This window comes from Vanessa cardui, chromosome 15 (genome assembly GCF_905220365.1).
Source record: "Vanessa cardui chromosome 15, ilVanCard2.1, whole genome shotgun sequence".
Lineage (NCBI taxonomy): Eukaryota > Metazoa > Arthropoda > Insecta > Lepidoptera > Nymphalidae > Vanessa > Vanessa cardui.
This window is the reverse complement of record NC_061137.1, coordinates 8,938,245-8,956,138: the sequence shown is the minus strand read 5'-3', so window position 1 is coordinate 8,956,138 and position 17,894 is coordinate 8,938,245. Positions and strand designations below refer to the sequence as shown.

The 17,894-nt window shown below is 32.0% G+C and overlaps 1 protein-coding gene across 1 annotated transcript in view; it reads right to left on the bottom strand.

Annotated features, from left to right (window-relative positions):
- LOC124535505 (protein sprint) overlaps positions 1-17,894 on the bottom strand; it is a 113,639-nt gene that overhangs the window by 26,154 nt on the left and 69,591 nt on the right. Inside the window, exon 3 of the mRNA XM_047111710.1 lies at positions 2,866-3,190. Within this exon, the coding sequence (XP_046967666.1) occupies positions 2,866-3,190 (325 nt within the window). The remainder of the gene's footprint in view (positions 1-2,865; positions 3,191-17,894) is intronic.

Sequence of the window (17,894 nt, the reverse complement as noted above, 5' to 3'; positions counted from 1 at the left end):
AGACAAGCACCGCTGATTCATGTGCTTAATTTGTCTTTATAATTCATCTCGTGCTCAGCGGTGAAGGAAAACATCGTAAGGAAACCTGCATGTGTATTCCACCAACCCGCATTGGAACAGCGTGGTGGAATATGTTTCAAACCTTCTCCTCAAAGGGAGAGGAGGCCTTTAGCCCAGCAGTGGAAATTTACAGGCTGTTGTTGTTGTTGTTGTATATGTTGCTTGACTTTAATACTGAACATAAATAATCCTAGACTTTATTACGTTTCATAAGCAAGTAATTTGGTATGATGTCCATTATTGAGTTAGAGTAGAATACAAGTAGATAAATAGCGCTATGCAAGAAACATTCATAGATATGGGTATACTTTATTATTTTAGAAATATCATTTTGATAAAAAACATTCAAAGTACAGATCACACGGAAAATATTCTAGGAGTCTATCCACCGCAATTAAAACTGCAGCGCGAACCGGAAGCACTGAATCGACTTCACTGCAGTGGATGCAAATTATGGTGAGTTATTTTTTTTTGCCGTCAAGTCAGTCAGGGGGCGACAGCGTACACGGAAGTGACGTTGCAGACCGATAATCGTCCGCTGTTGACAATGGTGCAAATTATACAGCTTTTAACATTTCATCTCACCGAAAAGTTTTATTTTCATCGCAATTCTGACATATTTTGAAATATATCTAAAATAACGATTTCAAACTTAGGAGACAATAAGGAAAACTTCTAAGTATTTTTCAAAGTTATAGCAGTACTGTAATGGATTTTTTAAGTTAGTTCATATACAATTTAAAACCTTGTATTTTCAAATTCAATTTGCGAATAGGGACCGAAGTTTATCAAACAATAAAATACTTTAAAAAAGCTATTACCATTCCATTGGTTTTTTCTGAAATCAACTGTTAAATAAATATATGTTTATGCATATAATTAAAAAAAGTAGTGATTCAGTACAACCTCGTTTGTTTATTGGCTGAACAGCCCGTAGCCCGAGATGAGTTCGAATTCAATGTCGAGCCATGAAAAAGTTATTGAATTATTCTCTTAATGTATTAGTGTTGTTGTACGTAGTGCAAAGTTGTCAGTCTTTCACGCCCGTGCTTCGGAAAGTAAAGTCGTTGGCCGAGCACATGACCTCTCTCCGCTGGTGACGGATTACAGTTTCATTGACATTAAATTTAATTTAATTCGACAACAAATAAATATTTGAGCTCGCAATAGCCTACTTATATAAAGACACATACAACATACCTCTTTGTGTAACTCAATAAATGTATTTAACAATACATAATAGCTCCAAATATACGCAAAAAAGGGACGAATGGTTAATACGTGCGAATGCTTATCTGCAATTCTAAGCAATTGGAGTGTCATTTATGACCCACAAAAGACAGTTAACTGGGGACAAGGGGCACTAATCTGAGGGTTAATTGTCAATCCAATGGTTTCGTAAGTGTGGCCTAATGATTATTATTTCCTAGCCCCAAAATTTTGGTGTCGAATAAAACCTTTGTAAAAAGTAATAAAACAAAATGTCATTATTTAATATTTGAGTTATAGGCATAGACAACGGTGTTATAATTTCTTATTATACATAAAGAGATACGGTTTTTTATTTCATTATAATAAATACTACTTTTACATAGTGCGAAAGTAATAACTCTGATAAATTTCTTTTAGATGTTTTTGCTATATAATTCCCGATATAGGAATAAATTAAACCGGAAGACACGCATAGAATCTTGAAAGAGAAACAATTCTTATCAAAAATTTACATTGTTGTCGTTGTCCATACATTAAACCTTGATACTGATACTCTCATCGTGCCTAAAAAGTGCCACTTCAAAATTCAAAACTTTTGTAAGAAATTGGTTTAGAAAATTATCTTAAAACGATTGATTTTGTTATTAGGATATTTCAATGCGTTAATAAATAATTAAATATTTTCATCCAAGATTAGTCGTCGTCATTTCAGCAACGTACAAAACACGACTTATTCTCATATTTCAAAAGCGGTCGGAAGGTTCTAGTGGGCTCGAGTATAAAGCTACCTACAATTGACTGGAGTAACACCTCAAGTGCTTTTGTCGCGCGCTAAGTGTGGTGCAGGCACGTTTGTGTGTAAATATTGTCACGGCGTATCTGCTCTGTAATGGACACGATATATACTTGGAGATATTTTATTAGGTAATTCCTTTTGTGTTGTATTGGCTGATATAATGCAACAGATTAATTAAGTTCAGTATAACAACAGACTGGGAAACAAATAAATAGTATTTCCCTGAAATTAGTTATACTGTCTCACAGAATATAACCGGGTAGCTAGGCGATGAGGTAAAATTTAAACATAAGGGTAGTAATTTCAATAGAATAAAGTCTAGCAGTATTATATAAAATTAATAGCACATTGTGAATAAAAAAATGTTCACGATTAAATTATTTTATCACGTGTGAATTGTATATTTTATATTATTCTTACAAAAGCGCCTTTATAAATGTAAATTTAATTTTGGACGGTAAATTGGAGAGACGGAGCTACTATGTAACATTACGCTCTTAGCATTGAAATGGTAATGGAAGCGAAATTGAAGGTAAGCGAATATTCTGACAACTCATTCAATACTGCATTTCAATATGATACAAATAGACGATATGTATTTCGGTATTTCATACACACTGCAACAGTCTTAGTTAACGTTGTATGTAAAATCACCGGACTGAAATTTGAAACAAACCTGAATAAAGAGTTAGTGAAATTGAAACAACGCAGTGCGGTTCATTAGTAGTTTAGTTGGCTGGCACGAAGTTTCACGAATTTCTGATTAAATTTCGCAGTTTATAAAACGAATAACATACCTGGCTCAGACTGTCTCCTAGGCTACCGTCAGCGTCCAAGGGCCGAAATAGATGGTTCGATTCTTTGAGTTCTCTTTTCTGTTTTCTATCTTGGGCTTCTTTCATCGCTTGGCTTTGCAATCTTTCAAAGAACTCGCGAGGTTTCATCGGCGGGGGCTCGTCGTCTGGAGGTGGGGGCGGAGGAGGCGGTAGCCTTGTTCGTGGTGAGCTGCGAATGAGCGATCGTTCGTCATCCTCAGTTGATCTCTCATCGTGTTCCGAGTCGGAGCTTCGACTGTCCCGTCGCCTCACCCCTTGAAGATGCGGCTCAAGGAACGTTGCATTTCTGAAAATAAAGATAACAATAAATATTAAACACAAAATTCAAAACAAAACTTATAACTCATATGTAATGGTTCAAGCCGAAACTTGTGGCGAATTGTCAATATATTTTGCAGCACATGTTCTGAGCGTTTACTGCAATTGCCGCCTGTTGGCACCATTACACAATCGATTCACGTGTCTATACCCGACCACCCACATGGGGTACCACTGACCAGACTAAAGGGACATTAAGTAAGATTTATTTCACCGAGCACGGCCGCTAGCGTATTAATTAAAAACCTCTACAGGGCGCGAGAATGTGAACTGGGTGCCGGCTGCGCTGGACATATTTCCCGATTACTTATTAACAGCACGTTTACTTATTTCATTGCAATTTAATTTGAATACAAAATCAGTAGAGAACTTTATATCTATATTAAGTAGAATGTAATAATTATTGATATAGGAGATATCAATTAAGCCCCATGTTTTGACCCAGCTTTATTAAAATGATGACATAGACGGCAAATTAAAGAGGATAGTTCAACAGTCCCGTTTGCTTAGGATCAAAAATCGTAATAACTTTGTCCTGCGATGACACGGCTGACACTCAATTTGTTTTTGACGTCAGCCGACACAAGATAACAATGTATCGGGTGATCCACAATATAAATTGCTTAAGGGCTGGGATTGTAATTATACGTGAAACTGATTAACGATGCAAATTGAATACGTTTTCTCGTAATCACTGATTTAGGTGATTAATAATAAACCTTTAGGATGTGTTTAAATGACATTATTTTATATCGTTACATTGTAGAATACCATTTGGGGTAAAATAAATACCAAATTTAAATGACTGTATTTATACTTATCTAAATACCCAGTCATCTGAATGTTATTTTAGTTGAACATAAAAAGGAACGTTTTACACTGTTGTTCTTAACATTTAAATCACAAAATCATTTAGAGTTTAGGAATACGTGTAATCTAGTCGACCGGCCAGCAATTAGCCACGAGTGTTTGAGCTAGATATCGGTTATACCTACTGGTAGGTATAGAAGTGCAAACACGTTAAATGAGAAATACTTATATTGCACTGTAACAAATAATTATTTTTATTGTAAAACAAAATGCGCAAAACGATTGCTTAACTTTATACAAGAACAGCCTGTAAATTCCCACTGCTGGGCTAAAGGCCTCCTCTCCTTTTGAGGAGAAGGTTTTTGGAACATATTCCACCACGCTGTTCCAATGTGATGAATTATAAAGACACATTAAGCACATGAATCATCGGTGCTTGCCTGGGTTTGAACCCGCAGTCATCGGGTAAGATGCACGCGTTCTAACCACTGGGCCATGATGACTCACTTTAAGCCGGCCAAATTAAATTGCGCAAATTCTTTACCGGGTTTGCACATCGGTATCGTCTATGACACGTGCCATATATTACCCATTTTAAATATTCATCATACTGAAATGACACCGCTTGATGAGCTCCGTTATTAATTACCAACCCGTCATTATTCTACGCCTAGTTTGCCCCAGGTGAGCTGACGAAAGCCGTAATATATTTTATTACCGCGTTAATGATTTGTGTACCCTATTAGCTTTGTATGCGGTTAAGACATAAACTTGACTCTAAATGATTACACCAATTAGCATTTAATATATGACTATGAATAGTTTTTGTTTATTATTTCACAAAATGATACAATTCATACCTCTCTCATGAACACCCAAGGTATGTTTTCTTTAGGTTTCTTATATTATATAAATAAAATAACTGTATATTATTAACTGGCGATTGTTACTATTGATACAAATGTCAATACGAATCCCCCACATAGATACAATAGGATAGGTCCCAAGTGGTGTTGAAATCGATAATTAATTGCTGCAATCAATTAACAACACAGGTGTCCTATCGGCTAAAATGCGTGAATTAAGTAATCAAAGATTGTGGGTTTTATCCCAACACTGTTGTTTTAGAGATGACTCTAAAACAACGGATCCACATTGATGTGTAAATGATAATTATTTATTAAGACAAAAAGCAGCGAAAATATTCAGTGTGTAAAAAAAATGAACATTTATTTATTATTGAAATTTCATTAATGTTAAAATTTATTCTTATTTAGTTCGGACTTTTTTATTGACGTTTTGTTAATCCAACTCGTTATACGAAGTTAATACATATGAAGTTTCTGTGTTCTCGTATGTTGTTGGCAGCGTTGGCTTGGAACGCGCCCGGGTATGTGAATACGAAAACAAACAATGTTCCTTTTGTAATATTAGTGTGATTAGCACTTGTTTGTGACTTTAACAACATGCTCTTAGCTAATAAATACTCAACCTTTTTGTATAAAACTTTACATTAAATAACTTAATTTTTGCCTTCCGTTGCTTACCTCTCGTCCGGGGTATGGCTTCATAGGAAATTTTATCATAGGAAGTTTGGCCGTAAAATAGACAAACAGAGAGAGTTACTTTCACATTTATAATATTAAGTATAGAATATACTTTATTGCACACCACAAATATAATCTTAGAAATCTTAGAACTGAAAAAATAAAATAACAATGTTATCTACAAAAGACGGACTACGGATGGAAAAGCTACCGAAAAATACTTAGGTATAATATATATCCATCTACTACAAACGTAGCTCGCAGACATCGGTTAATCTTTTTTTTTGTTTACTAAGGCAGGCGAACTAATGATACATATGACGTTAAGTGGTCGCCGTCTTTCAAAAACACGCCATATAAAAAATACAAACTATATCTTACAACATCAGCGTGAAACTAACCGAGGAATCAAAGATTATGTCCCTTATGCCTTTATAACACTACAAGCCTTTGCAAACCTTTCATACATTCTACAAATGATTGATGGTTTACAATAAAATGTATTACGGAAAGTAGAGTATCAATATAAATCATTACTAAGAAGTATATTACATTTTCATTCTAAAGAAATGTTCTTGTTGAGTTTGATACTTCAGTATCATTAATTACACGCCTAATTAGGTATTCGTTTGTGTGTGCCATTATTTGTCACAGGTACCTGTTGTTTTTCCTCTCTGCTTTGTTACAAAGAAATTATCTTTCGTGTATTGCTTTAGGCTGTTTGTTTATGGATGTGTTGACTTTTTGAATACGTAGTTAAAAGTAATAAATATGAATGTGCTTTTTATTTTTATTTTAAGAACAAATATATTTCGATCTTTGGAAATGACGGTAATGTGTACATACATGTTATATGTATGTATATTAAAAAACCTTTCAAAGACTATATATAATGATATATAATGAAATAGGTAGGTCGACGGACAAGTGGGATACCTGCCGGTAAATGGTCACCGTTGCTCATAGACACTCGCTTCGTAAGAAATTTTAATAATTCTTTACATTTCCAATGCGCCACGAACATTGAGAGCTAAATTATTAATAGTGACACTGGTTCAATCACACAAAACTGGAACATAACAATACAAAGTATTGCTTTTTGGCGGTAGAATATATGATATAAATGTATGACATCTACTCAGACTTAATTGCACAAGCCCTACCAGCAAGTTCATTTATTTTGTATTAAAATAAATAAAATAATATGTTTTAATAGTAGAGTCGTTGCTGATTTGAAATATAACTTTAAAAAATGGTGACGATAAATCAAAAACTTAGGCAAAACAAGTCCGTGTTTCTGCTAAAACATTTCGCTTTTATCTTAATAGACGAGACAGCGAACAGATGAAGTGAGTAAACAGGTGTGCTTTGCAAAGCCATAGGGTGTTTGTTTTATTCGGAATTGTGCTGAATTGTTAAAAACTGTCGCGCATTGACGCATGAACTCCATTGCATGTCACAAAGAATGGACTCGAATGAGAATGATTCGAATTTAGGAACGAAATTGCACACCTTGGGGGTGAAAACACACAATAGCTTTTTCAAATGTTTATAAAGCTAAATAGCAGCTACAGATATCGAATGAGAATGAAGTATAATTTATTTTCAATACATCCTCTTTGCTTAATACAGTACATATTTTTTATTAAGTTTTAGTCCAATATTGAATATAAAAAAAATAAACTGGGCTGTCAAACTATTCAAATGTAAATATTTAAAGATTTGAAGTGAATTTTATCAGAGTATTGTAAAACACATCGAAATTATTTTAGAAACTAGTTCAAAAATAATACGTGGAACGACTAAAAAACGCTGAAATAGTTCCTACGTCTGTTCACAGCTTTAAAATTTCCAATATACTCTAGTCCTTTGTATGGACAAATGTACATATGATATGTATATACTTGTGTGTGTGTGTCTCACACCCACCTCACTAGCGTCAGTGAATCATACAAAATGCTTTCACTTGAATTCAAGTATCTAATGCGTTTCCGATGAAAGTGCCAAGCTGGGGTGCAGTTGACGGAGGAGCATTTTTTCGTATTTTATCATAATTAATACTACATTTAGACACTGCTTTCCAAACATTGCCTACGTAGTTTCCTCTAAATGTTCAAAGTTATGCGTTAATTATACAAAATGCAAAACTAATTGCAAATTATAATTACGTAATGATGTACTATAAATACAGATATTTAAACGATTCAAATACAAGGCCAAACGCGCAGACTTTCAATAACTTACCACCTAGGCCCATTGATGAAAAATTTTCATTTCCTTTACAGTTTAAATATTCATACGATTGCATTACATTATTAACTAAGATTGTACAATCCGTATAAATATATACACATGTATAATATACGTATCAATTCATCTTTGCAAATCATGCAAATTTTTCATAATATTTTACGTCTGCTTGTTCTAAGTAACACAGTATTTTTTATAAATTCTTAATGCATAAGATGTAAAATAAGTTTTATCATTCTAATAAACCAATTAAATTCGAAATCAAGGCGTAATCAATTTACACGAACTGTCCCATTCTCTGATAACTGTATTCGCTCAAGAAACCCACGCTTATGTAAATCGTATCTTGCATTGAATTACTATTCTGACTGAAGGTTCAGTTAGATGAACATTTGAAAATTGAGTTCCATACTCGTGATAAAGCCTAGTTTGATTTAAATAGTCAAAGGTTGTACTTTATTCAACATTGTATTCAATTTTAAGGTTTTCAATATAATAATAATAACTGTTAAGTTCACTATTAACTGAAGTTGCTTTTTAACTTTTGCCTCCTAAACTTATATTGATTGTAAACTATTTAAATATAGTTAACTGTCTTTATTTCAAATAAGATTTATAAATATTTTAAGAATAGAAATTGTTGCTATTGAACAGTTTTTGATAAAGATATTTCGTTTTTTTTTTTAAATAATGTTAATAAGTTTTTATCTACTTTGCTTTCGTTGCAACTTGCGAATGATTGTAATAAGTGTTATAACCTACCACTATAACCTTCCTTTGTATATATATGATATGATATGATGTAGATATAACAATAAATAATATTCTTTATAATTCTATGAAAAGTATATGAGTTACGGTTAGGTAGAGCTATAAGAAGTTTCAACCTCTTCTTAAAGCGTCAATGCGCCGAGAACTAAGACGTTATTTCCTTTATGACTGTAATTACACTGGCTCACTAACCCTTTACAACGGAACACAGCAATGCAAAGAATTGCTGCTTGGCAGGAGAGCACCTGAGTGGTATCTACCCAGACGAGTACCTCCAGCTATACAAAGTCATTTTAACAATAAAAGTATTTGAAACTTCTACAGGATAATAAACTTAGTATTATTTTATTAATTATTGCAAGATACATTTTATAAATAGAAGGAAAAAAGATTTATTTTTAAAAGTAGACACAATATTGATCGATTCTCGTATCTATCTATCTATCTAACGATACTTTATTTTAAAAGAAAACATTTTAGACGACTAACTTAGACTCTAGGAACAAGTGCACTTGAAATATAAACAGGGAACTTGTAACTTAAATGAGTCCAACGCTACATCTGACACGGACACTATGTTACAAAAATGTCGATATAATATAACTAGTTGTCGTCCGCGGTTTCGTTCGCGTTTTAAAGCATTTTAACTTGTTAGACATAAAAAAGAAGGCTACGTCTTTACTTGGAATTCAAACTTGATTCACTTGAAATTTTAACAAAGATGGTTTAATGGTTTGGCCTTGAAAGAGCAACATACATGTAGTGTTACTTTCGCAATTATATTATTAGTATAGACTATAGAGTAGGTTCATTTCACTGATACCAATTTAAAGAGGATACCTAACATATACTCATTGAATTCAATATTTAATCCTTTATAATTTAAATAATACACGTACTTATTATTAAATTTCACAGGTGACTGATTTCTCTATGAACACAATTGCAACGATCGTACAACCCACTCGCTATTCCCTTTGAATGCATTATAATAACATATATGCACGTTAACCAGATTTCACCGGGAACTTACATAACACACTTTACATAACATCTGTCAGGACGCGACGCCTCCGCTAATAGGATTATAAGTGTACCTAGTGCTTAGGTACCGTATACACCGCGCGACACTTTTAGTCTCTGGACATTTTAGCTTTCGAACAAAATAACGTTGAAAATTAAATTGCTCGGAAGATGCTATTTATATTTATAGAGGGCGTCTGGAGAGTGGAGACTCGATCTTAGTAGTATTAACGTGGCTTTTGCGAACAATTTGTAATGGAACTATGGAACTCTTAGCTTGTTTATTTACACTCAGTTACTGCTTCTTGTTTATAAACAATAAAATACGCAACTCGAATTGTTATTTTACTCGAACATATCAATTAAAGTTTGATACAATTGTTATACATGATCGGTATATACTATTTTAAATACGATACTAAATACTGACATATTTTATTTTAATAAAGTAATCAATCAAAATATAAATAAATACAATTATATTTTCACCTTACATAAAACCTTATTTATTGGTGAACATTTCATATTTAACATAAATCCAATTAAGACCTGATTTTTTTTCCATTCGAATAATTAATGACGCACTTTAAATATACAACAAAGTGAGTACTATTACAATTGTATCATATAAATGGAGAGACGAAAGATTTATTCAATAAAACCCCAAAATGTCATCGAATGAAAGTATTATTTATTGCGAATTTCGTTTCATAAGTACGCTTTGCCTATTACGCGGTATTATTTTATCAAGAGTCAAGAATCGTTCTCTTATTTAATCTCGACATTCTTGAGTAAATCCATTGGCTCCGACGTCGGCTAAATTAAGCTGAAGCTTCTTACGCTGCAGGGAAATTATATTAGACTTACTTTCAATAGTATATAATATATATTATATTAAGTGACGTTGATGGAACCGACTGTATCTATAAAGTTTTAATGGACTATAAAATGTTCATAAAGACCAAGTAATGCTTCCATAAAATATTTGTGCTAAACGATTTAGCTCAATTAAAAGTTAACCTAAGATAATTTTCTCGACGGTAAAATTTTCTTGTTTATTTTAAAGTTTAAACGAAGTGCCTTCGTACTTCAACTATCAATGTGTAACTTTGCTTATATAAATAATGTTTTTAATTTCTTAGTCTGAAATTACAATTTGCTGATTAAAAATAACCTTTTTATGTATGTGTCATTAGGTTGACTCTTGTTTAAATATTTAATATGTACGAAATATATTTACAGGCGCAGGATGTGGATCGCTAAAATAATGTTCGCAGTGACCTGTGAGAGACGATTTTAACCCTTTTAGCGTTGATGTCTGCAAGCGGAAGCTTTCAGAAAGTACGAAAGGAAGATTATAGTGATGGGTTGTTCTACTTACATGTTACACCGAAAGTAAAAGGAATATGAATGATTAAAAACTTTTTGATGAAAATATTATAAAAAAATAACTGAAAATATTATAAATCTTATTTGTTGTGCAACATTTCCTTTAAATTAAGATGTTTTTGTTGTATAAAATAGTTTCACGTTTATTGGGTTTGGATTTATTCATAGTTTACAGCTTTATTGGTTCTTCTCTCGAATTTTAAATCAATTATAAAAGAGCGAAATTAATATTCGACTTAAAACCCCGATACATAAGGCCAATAGTCACTAATAATATATCAATCTGACATTAAATGAATTTATATAATTGATAATTACTTTCTTTATCAGAGACGAAATGTTAAGTAAATCCTTAAGTGGATTGGATTTCGTAAATGTTTTACGATATTTATTGCTTGTTATTTATGATAAACCTCACCTTACTTAAACGTACACGTTATCGTGACAGCTCGTTAACCTTTGAGGATTTAAAATGTCTTATCAAGTTGCGGCACGCGTTTTTCCGGTCGATATAAATTATGTCATAAAAACTTTTAGAATTTGACGAAACATTAAGAATATGACCTACTGGTTTGCGACATTATATAATATAATTAAGGCTTTCCTTATGTAAACAAAATGTTTTGATGAGAGTAAAATCAATGTACTAGTCGATTATGACACTTGAATCTGAATCGATTGACACATAAATTCTGCCACATGTGCATTACCAATCTGCATTGGAAAAATTCGGACGAATAGACTACACACCTCTCGGTCGAACACTTTCTCTCTTCTCTAAGAGAGGCAGGCAGAGGTTCAGATACATCCATAAGACTGTTATAATTGTATCAACAAAAGCAAATAAAACAACATTGTGCATCAGGAATATGGCTTATCACAGTTCAGACCTTCGCGGTTAATCTGTTTTAATGTGTCGTTTCAAGCGTGAATAATTGCTTTCAGCGTGTCAGGTCATTGCGTAAATTAGCTACACGAGGACATGTGAATGCGTTAAACTATACGGAAATGTGTTAATCATTGCTTGTATTATGTTTAAGTGTATTTGAGCAAATATAGTCTAGACAGGGGAGGACAAGTGTAGGTTAAGCAATGACCGAAAATATCCGATTTCTGCTCAATTTTGTCACTTTACTATCCATATTAAAACACCCTTATAAATGAATTAAAGTGTCGTTAGCATTTTAGGCGAGATGGTCCAGCGGCTAGAACGCGCGCGTCTTCACCGATGATTGCAGGTTGAAACCCAGGCAAGCGTCACTGAATATTCTAATATGTGCTTAATTTGTGTTTATAATTCATCTCGTTCTCGGCGGTGAAGGAAGTCATTCTCAAATTTTATAGAAATTCTGCCAAATGTGTATTCCATCAATCCGCATTGCAACAGCGTGGTGGAATATATTTCGAACCTTCCCCTCAAAGGGAGAGGAGGCCTTAGCCCATAGCATTTTATGTATAGTTACACAATGCTTTGTTTTCTTTCGAATGTACGAATGAAGTAAGGTTTAAATCTAAAAATACACTAATTATCGCAAAACTAAAAAATATTTTACTAAGAGAAAATAAAAATGTGTATTAATAAAAGTATAATGTGGAGCTATAAATTATCATACCACTCAGCGTGATGATAAAATCTCTACTCAGGGCTACCACCCACAGACTTACTAAAATAATTGAACTAAATTTTTAAGACTTAATCAAATGAAGTAAGTCATGTGATATAAATTAGAGCTAATCTTCATTTATAAGACTTCCAGGCCTCGTGAGACAAAATAAAATAATACAATTAAGTAATGCTGTAATTAGGCTATACTACATAAAGGAAAAAAATATTATTAGGATAATTACTTTTCCGCATTTTTTCACTATTTCTTAAAACGAAACAGTTATGTTTTGTACGGTATGTAAAAATATGCCAAGACTGCTACAATCGGCAGCTTTTCCACCTGTATCTGCACCGTAAGAGAACAGTCGACTATAAGTTAGTCAGTTGCTAAAAAACATTCTAGATTTAAACTAATATCGATGTTACTATAAAATATATGAGATAAGCATTTTTTTTCTGAAATATGGTCACATCTGTGTTTGAATGTGTATGTGTGTTTTCATAATGTATAAAGTTAAAAGCTAGTTTCTAGCTTTTAACTTTATACATCTTAGCTTGAAAGAACAATCATTTCGATCTTTAAGCATTTAGATTGTATCTAAAAACATAAAGAATTATAACATTTTTTGAAATTCGAATATCAATTTTAAAATTTATTTCGAGCTTATAAAAACTTTTTTCTAAATATTATGTATCTGATTTAACTCAACGAGTATATTAAAAAAAGGACATAGAGACCACTTAGAACCTGTTCGTTTAATGGCTAAGCAACTTAATTGCATCATAATGACCGAGTAATTATTTCCACTTTTTCCTTCGAACTAAAAATATACGTGCGAATAATGGCTACGCGCTAGCTTTTAAGATAAAATATTTAATGATATTAACCATCAGTACTTCATAAATAAATTCGAAATATGAAATTATTGTTATTATTTAATAATTAAATTTGCAATTTTAGGTCGTTTTTAAGATTCTTGTATCACATCACAACAAAGCAACGAAATGTAGTGTGTTTTTTTTTGCAAATAGAGTAAATTTATGAGATAAAAATACTTTAATTTTTTTTCACCATTCAACAGATTTTCATACATAATACTAGTTGTCGCTCGCTGTTTTGCTCGCGTTTAAGAATTGGCCATAAGTTCAGATCATATACCTGATTAAATTAATTTCAGTAAGTAGGCTATCTTAATCTCATTTAGAATAAAAGAATATTCCGAACAGATTCAGTTACAGTATAAGCTTGTAGCCTCATCTCTATAACCGCTGATCTGAGGTTTCTAACTGTTTATAAGAAAATTTTCACTTTCTACAGGAAATGTAAGTTACAATGACAGGTTTCAATACACCGTGCTCACTCAAATGTGAATTACAAGTGAGAGCTATCTTGTATAATGATAAAATTAATACGTTTTCTTAAACGATGGATTATTTGCATGTCATATGATTACATGTTATGTAAAAGGCAATCTCGATTACATGTACTATTGAATTCTAAATATCTACGACACAGTATAACTTACGCATTGACGGGAAAAAAGTTTAACTTATTCTTTGAGTTAGCCTATTTTATAGTCAACTAAATCTACATACATACATATAATAAAATTGGAGTGTCTGTTTGTAACATTAAAATAGCACTTTTTTACTCAATGCATATGTATGTTTACACGGTATATGTACCGAAATAAAATTTTTTTAAATTTTTGTCTGTCTGTCTGTTTATTTCAGCTAATCTCTGGAACGGCTGGCCTGATTTTGACGGGAATTGACACTGACAGATAAGTAATATAATAAGGAGTAACTTAGGCTACAATAATATTTTTTTTGTTAAATTCAAACGCGTACAAGGTCGCGGGCACAGCTAGTGAATAATATAATTAATAGTGACTTTTGTAAGGTCCTGTATTTTAATAGCATATGGTAATTTTTATACTGTACTTTTATTTATTAAATGTAGGATGGCAGCAGTACACCCACCACATGACGCACCTCCTCCCACAAACATTGGCAGTGTAAGAAAAACATTAATCATTCCGTATACCGTTAATGTACGATGGGAACTAGATTTTATGCCCTTGTGCTTGTAATTACAGACAGACATTGACATCTAAAACGCAAAAATATAAACTATTACTCTTTCGCGGTAGAAGACAAGTTTTATGATAATACCACCGAGGTAGATTTTATATTGATTAATCCAATACAAATTTATAATACCATAAAAAGTATAATCGTCAATTACGTCAATTATAACTAATGCATCACTTTCTCATAATCATCGATTAAATAAAGATAGACAGACAGACCTAAATAGAGACAGATATGTATGTTCGTCTTATAATAATTAAGTATTCAGAAATTACTACCAAAATATGATAAAAAGTTATTTTAAATTCTCAATAAAAGCCCGAAGTCTAATACAAACAATACAGTATAGGTCAGTACAAATCCATGCATCGAAAAGTGTCATGTATGTTAAGCTGTTGGTCCTGCGACTAAACTATTTCCGGTCGTGTCAGATTTATCTTTCCATTGGATTATGAGCGTGACGAAATAGAGGTCCGCTTGACCACACACTCTTGGCTCGTGGCTGGTCTGCCTTAGCATCGAAAGCGATGATATCATCATACTAGAAATAAATATTTTTAAAATAAGGTTGCATGTGATAATTTAAAATAAAAAAATAAAATAATTTAGTTTATGTGAGTTGCTTACTCTTTGGAAAAAGATTCGAAGCAAATTTGATTACTGTAAAATGTATCCGTAATTTATAGCCACGCTCCGGAGCTCAATTTGAATAATAAATATCATCTCACGAGCACAAATTGATTTTTTATACTAATATAGAGTATAATTATGCAAAAGTGAGACTTGGTAGCTTGCTTAATCCTCAGTTTAGAAGGGCGAGGGGCGATCAAAGAGCGGTTACATCCCTCTGGTTAATACATAATAGACCTTCACTTTGAACGGCATGTTTACATTAATTTGTTGAATATTTAAACCATTTCTCCATAACCAGAAATATCCTTTGACTTTTCGTTTAATTGGGTATATTTTTTTTGTTAACAAAAGTTCAGGACTTTAAAAGAAAATAAGGTTGGCAGTTCGATATTTTTTTCACTTCACTGCGATTCTAAAATAGATCACAATCTCTTAAGAAAGTATAAAACGTATAGTTGTTCTACAACTTATAGGATACTTGATAATTGTTTTAGTTATCGATAATGCAATCAGACATTGTTTTTTATATATAATCATATGTACAATTACACATAATGTAATAATCAGTACATTAAACTCGGCTATCTCTTTATCTTGTGAAAGTGAAGAAATACAATCCGTATAATTATAGTCCTGGCAAATTAGTTTAGCGATAGACAACAGACTACGTTTTATAAATATAATAACTTATGTTTTAACCAACTCGGAACTAACAGGTCAATAAAATCTCAGAAGTAGTATGAGTATCAAAGGCTATATGAGGCTATCTAAACTTTGAAACGTTGGACGATTGCCAGCATATTGTAAAACCCGATAAGGCGTCTATTATAAAGCATTTACGGAATATAATATCTTAACGAATTAGTAAGTTGCTCTTCAGCAATCGTTTTCAATCGACTGTAATGAAAATAGTCACATAAAATCAAACTTATTAAAAATTTTAGAAATCCTGATAAAAGGCAGTTTAAGTAATTTAAATCCAAATGGTTATTGGTCGATAGCAACCAATGACGCTATAGATAACCAATGAGCGTTCACTAAACGTAAAAAAAGAAATTACCATAAATAAACTAATCTCATTAAGATGACCAATGAGCTTTCAGTATTTAAAAAAAGAAATAGCCATAAATAAATTATTCTCATTAAATAACAAGGGCCGATAATGCGCGTTAGAAGTAAAGCGAAGATCTAGATAACGGTTTTAATTAGTCTTACAGAGTAAACATTACCATGAACTACTTAACGCTAGGCAAGTTACGAGCTGTTATTTTTTTTCGGATGTTAGAAATAATTAATAATTCATAATAATATAAAATATGATATTAAGAACAATAAGAAAGTCTCACATCAAACTGTTAAGCAACCAAGAGGTCTTTAGGTTAAAATAGGTAATCAGTTATAAGGGTTGATTATGACAGTACCTGTTTATATTCCAGTTTTAAAAAAGATTCATTTGAAATATTCTTAATTTATAAAAATAACAATAAGTAAGTATTTGTATTACCTTTTAAAAACAACTTTTAATAAAATGCAACAACATATTTACTTAGCAATAATAGTAAATGTTTTTTTAATGCTGTCATTTTATTTGCAGTTGAATGTTGTGTATTTGTAGTGATATTATTAAAAGTTTATAATAAACGTGCACGCTTAATAAAAAACACAATTTATCTTATTATTTATTTAAAATAAAAATATTAAAAAATCTATATAATAGAACATCACAAGGAAAAAAACATTTAACAAATTATATACATGCCTATATTTTATATTACATTGCTTGAACACACTAATTTCAGGAACTACTAATCGTACTAATTACATCTTTGCGTTCGATATTCCGTTTATTGAGGAAGATTATAATCTATAATTTCACGGTTTGTTCCTACCGATCGGAACAGTTAATCAATATGGCGAACTGTATGAAACAGACAAGTACAATTACAATCCAAATTCAAAGCCAATAAAACAGGCAGTTAAGTAGATACGCTAGCTATTAAAATGTAATTATCAACGGTAAACGAGCGATCGTTCAAGGGCCAAGGTTGATAGTGAATTTACGTTACGGATAATTCAACTAAATATACTGTTTGTACGTCCGACTTATCATCAATATATAATTAAACTTGCCATGAATCGTAATATTATGACCAAATTATTATAAATTGTAGTGTGTAAAATTTCATCCAAATCCGTTCAGTAGTTTATTCGTGAAAGAGCAACAAACATACATACATTTATCCTCACTAAATTAGGACTAGGACTTAGGATTAGGAGTAAAAAAATTGCTTATATCCTTCAAAGGAGTTCAAGTTTCCTTCACACAAAATTTCATCAAATGATGTATTCTGTAAAAAGAAACTCGAAATTCACCTCAGTACACGAGCGTGAAAAGTCAGAATGAGTATAGCGACATTGACTATAATCATTATAAAATATATAGAATACTCGTAACAAAATCGCGTATCGCACCGCGGAACATATTTCAGTTGTACGAAAGTTACTTTCTTCACAATTTGTTGATTTATTATGACATCAGCGATATATTG